This window comes from Melanaphis sacchari, unplaced genomic scaffold (genome assembly GCF_002803265.2).
Source record: "Melanaphis sacchari strain LSU unplaced genomic scaffold, SCAv2.0 Contig225_pilon_pilon, whole genome shotgun sequence".
Taxonomy (NCBI): Eukaryota; Metazoa; Arthropoda; class Insecta; order Hemiptera; family Aphididae; genus Melanaphis; species Melanaphis sacchari.
In genome coordinates this window covers 448395-453556 of record NW_020271102.1, presented here as the reverse complement: position 1 = coordinate 453556, position 5162 = coordinate 448395, and the positions used below count along the sequence as shown (strand labels likewise).

Genomic DNA, 5162 nt, shown 5'->3' with positions numbered 1-5162 from the left:
ACAGATTTTTCTTAGTTTAAATATTTTTAACCCAAACCATATTACTTGTTGAATAATAAAATACTATTTTCAATATAAATAATATATAAATTATTAGCCGACCCGTCACAGCTTCGCCTGTGATTAGTTATTTATTCAAGGGATTTTTGAATTTTATATGTCTAGATTTATTTATTGATTTCTGATAATGTAATATGAATAATATGATAAAATGTCGCTTGGAAATATAACTGACAGTTTGGGCTCGGAAATTTTTCATTTGCAATAATATATCTTTTAATAATATTCTTAGTACAGCCTTTTACTGAAAATGACAGTATTCAGTTTTCACTTAATGACAAGTTACAGTCAATGAATAATATATGACAGAATGATTTCCACGAAATTTTAAATTTATAGTTTTCTAGATCTATTAATTAAATGCATAAAACATGGTATTTAATCCAATATTTTTTTCAGGCGTTAGAAAACGAATTAAGAGGAAAACTAGGAAAATTTTATTACCATAAAGTTGATTTGTGTTCGGAAGAAAATATTTTGGAAGCTTTTAACTGGATAAAGAAAACATTGAAATCGGTGGACGTACTAATTAATAATGCAGGTGTCTGGAAGCATAGTGATTTGTTAGGTAAATTGAACTAATTTATTAATTTATAGTATTTAGATAATTAAGAATAAAGTATGTAAAATAATACGTAATAAAGTATATAAAAATTTAAAGAACGTGTTTTAATTTACAAGTTTTGTACTACCGTGACAAATCAATACAATATTTAAATGTAATTATTTTACATTAAAGTATAAGACAATAAGTAAAGGCATTTTAATTGAATTGCATATATTTAATTTTTTTTCAAAAATTCAACTTTAAATAAAATTGTATGCAATTAAGTATTTTAAATTTTAAAAATAACCTTTAATTTTATTGTATTTTTTTTAAATAATTTAGAATAATATTAAATCGTGTAGATATTAGCTATAGTATATAATTTAGAAGTGTATTACTGAGTCATTTTGTCGATTTTCTAATGTAATAAAAAACTTAATTATTAAATTTAAAATACAATAAATACCTAAGTGAAATAGGTCAAGTAGATCAAAGAATACATCAATTGTAGATCACAAAAATGATTTTATAATACATAATAAGGTATATTCTATGGTTAATATAGCGGCAGTAGCTAATAATTGTAATCACATGTTTTAAGTGTTATCGTGTTCAATTGCAATTAGCCACTGTCACTATTAAATATAGAATGGCTTATTTGTTCATATTAATTCATTAACCATAATAAAATAAGATAAGTGCATTAACGTTAAAAATGTATTATAAACCTGGATCCAAAAACGTTGACTCTATGTTTCAAATAATGGAGGTCACTCTTCAGTCTTCATATTCTTTAAACAAAAAAAATGACTAACTTTAACATTTAAAAAAACTATCTGCATAAAAAAAGTTTCCAAAAAAAAATCTTGAAACATAATATGTTATTCAACTAAAATTTTCTTTCTATTTATTATAAAAAAAACTCGTATAATAATATTGATTTTCCACGGAGATCCACAGAGGATGCCAAACCTGCATGTGTTGTCTCCGTCTTAAAAGTACAAAACATAGCAAATTTATGCTCAGCAAAACACTTTAGCTCCGTTCATTTAAAAATTAGAGTAAATCGACCTATTATAAAACTTGAAGGTATCTAAGAACATTATCTGTGTTCGTTTGTTATTTTTTTACGATTGCACAATTATTTAGCAAGTTATGCATACATTATATACAGTGTAAATTAAAAATGGTCATATGTATACCTAATTAAAAAACTGAATATTCTGTATATAAACAATTTTACATTTACTATACTGTTTTTAATTTAAGAGTTATTTGAACTAATATCAAGTTAAAGATAAAATATTAATTAGTTCCTCGCGTAGTTTTATACTACTTCGACTTTAAAAATAATTAAAAAATAATTTGTTATTAATCTTAAAATAAGTTGCTTAGGCATTACAATATTTGTTAAGGACAAAGGGGCTAAAACTAACATTTTTATCTTTAATTTTGATAATTGGTCAATTCTCTTATATATAAAAAATAAATAATTTAAATACATTATTCTGTTTCAGAACGTGTCATTTATATATGATGGGTTCCAAACTTCTAAACAACGATTTAAAAGTATTATGTTATAATACTTAGATTCTTTAAAATATTTTTATTTGTAACCATTCTTACCAGTACACAGTTTGACGTTTATCTATTATAGACACTTATTAACAATCGTTTGTTGAGTAATGGTAGATTATCATTAAAAAAAAATTGAATTAATAAAATGTATTTATAAAGGTATTAGGTATTTTTTCCATTTTTGTAATGATATTATTATAGGTATTCTTAAAAGAATTGAAAAAATATTAACTAAAACTTTATTTCACAATAATTATTAATGATTTTTAAATTTAGTAAATTAGTAATAAATATTTTCATATTTATTATAATCTTCAGAAGTAGGTATCAAGTAAATGTGAATTTGTAATCAATAATTTATTTATGAGACTATGAAATAATATTAATAATTGTTGTAAAGCCAATAAAAACTGTTACTTTTATAAAACTTTCAGGAAACACAAATGATTGGAAACAAATGTTTGACACTAATGTCATAGGCACTAACATTTGCAGCAGAGAGGCCATAAAAATTATGGAGGAAATACAAATTAAAGAGGGTCACATCATAAATATTAACAGGTAACTATTTAATACATTTAATAAAAGCGTATAAGGATGTTAATATATTTTAAAGTAACCTTTTAAACTTTAAATAAAGATAAATATATTGTATTTTTGTCCAGATGTTATTAGTTATTATAGTTTAATTTGAAATACTTATTGATTCGTCGAGTATTAATGGAATAACTTCAAATATCAATCCACGATATAAATTTTAATTTATTTCTAAGCTTATAACAATTATAACATTTATAACAATATAACTTATCACTTATGTATTGTTAGCTTAATAAAATTAACTTCTGTTGTAGTGTTGCAGGTCATTACATATTTCCATTTTTCAAAGATATGTCAGTTTATAGCGCTTCCAAACATGGGATCACTGCGATTACAGAATATTTAAGAGAATTAATGGGCATGAAAAACTTACCCATTAGAGTTACGGTAATTTATTAGATTTTAGGTTTATTACAGGTTGTATAGATAGATATCAATACATAAATTGTATTGATTAATTACAGGTTATAAATTATGATTTATACATGGATATCATAATAAATTTGTTAGGTTATTAATCAAATGTACGATTTTTGTTATTATTTGTATAGTCGATATTTAAAGTTCATTTTTACTTTAGATGTTTAAACTTTAAATATAATTAACTTCACTACTCAGGCATATATTTAGATATAATATTTATATTGTATTTAAATTATACTTGGTAAAACTTAGCAACATGAAAATTTAACAAGCTTAAAGAGGTTTACCTTTACTTACCTTACTTGTTTTTTTCTGCTATATTATAAAAATATCTATACCTATTAAAAAATATTCTATTTAAATAAAAATGTATATACCATACTGAATTTTACAAGTTTACAAAGTTTTAATCGTTTTAATTTTAGAGTATTAGTCCGGGTGCAGTAGAAACCGAAATGACTGACAGTCTTAGTCAATTATTGGAAGGCGTGAAAATGTTGAAATCTATTGATATTGCTGAAGCTATTATGTACGCGTTGAGTGCACCGCAGCGTGTTAACGTAAGTCGAAATATTTTTAAAGACGCCTATTATAATAAATTTTAGATACTTACCTACTTAAAGTATCTATACATAAATTTATCAAAAAATATCTTTTGTTATCTCTGTGCGTAACTTCTTAATTGTTAAGTACTTTTATAAATTAAGTTACTCCAATTTCACTAATACTTGATATTTTTATTTTAATTTTCAAATACAACATTTAATACTATTATTGATTTTTATGACAGTTTTCCAAATTGTTATGCCTTAAATTTACGACTCAAATCGATATTATTTAAGTGGGTTTTTGATCCCAAAATTTTGTACGCAATTTGTATGACCTACTTCCGAAATGGTACGATTTTCCTTCACACTACAAATGATGATTTACATATCCTGGGATTATTTTCCCACCGCCTCTCAAATACTACTCGGTAGTGTTAGGTTGTTGTTTTCGATACTTATTACTATTTAGTATATAATTATTATTAACGTATTTTTGTACTTCGTATTTTTAATTTTTACAGGTCTCCGAAATTATCATAAGGCCAACAGGCGAGAATACAATATCTTTTGTGAAAAATGTTGTCTAGATTTCAATTAAGATTAATACACATCTGTATTTTAAACTTCGAATATAAACAATAGTATAGCTTATATTTCACTGTTTAAAGAATAAAGATTATCATTTAGTAAATATAACCAATTTATGCATATCCCGTCTTGGATACTATATGTACCTATTATATACTTAAAAAAAAATCCATTCTTATCTTTAAATAATTCTTATAAATCTTAGATACCTTTAAATAAAAAAAAATATTTATAAAACTCCTAACAATATTACATTATATTATTTTATTATTGTAATGAATTACATAATTTTTATTATTTTATTACCTATTAATCTAGGTATTTGATATTTTATTTTATTTTATTTTTTGGTGTTTCTTTTGTAATATGTTTCATGTATATGCTACGATAATACGATTATTTGTTTCAATAGTTTAAGTTTCCAGACAGCTTTTTAAAAAATAAAAAATTACACATTTAATACTTGTTTTTATGAAAATTATTTTGATTCCTCAATAGATTTAATTAAATGAATTACTGATAAATATATATAGTGTGAAATCCAATTCATTTTATTAAGAACTATTATTTAATAATAAACTTATAACTAATAATAGTAATAATATTTTATATTGTATAACCAGCTGGCTCTAGTTTTTGGAATCAATCAAGTTCATTAATCATTATATAATATTAAAATATAAATAGTTCAAAATTTTTTTTAGTTTTTTAACAACAAAAATAGTAAATACTAAGTTGGATTATTTCAAAATATTAATTATAAATACTTAGTACACGTAACTTTTAATACATTTTTATGCTATACATATTTAATTACT

At 23.0% G+C, this 5162-nt stretch overlaps 1 protein-coding gene across 1 annotated transcript; it reads left to right on the top strand.

Moving 5' to 3' along the window:
* Nucleotides 1-459: 459 nt before the first annotated feature.
* Nucleotides 460-4466, top strand: LOC112594252 (farnesol dehydrogenase-like; the record flags this gene model as incomplete). Its single annotated transcript, XM_025338942.1, is given in 5 exon segments — nucleotides 460-628; nucleotides 2620-2746; nucleotides 3040-3172; nucleotides 3634-3768; nucleotides 4278-4466. Coding segments are annotated over 5 exon segments (630 nt in total), but the record flags the coding sequence as incomplete, so codon positions are not given.
* Nucleotides 4467-5162: the final 696 nt, after the last annotated feature.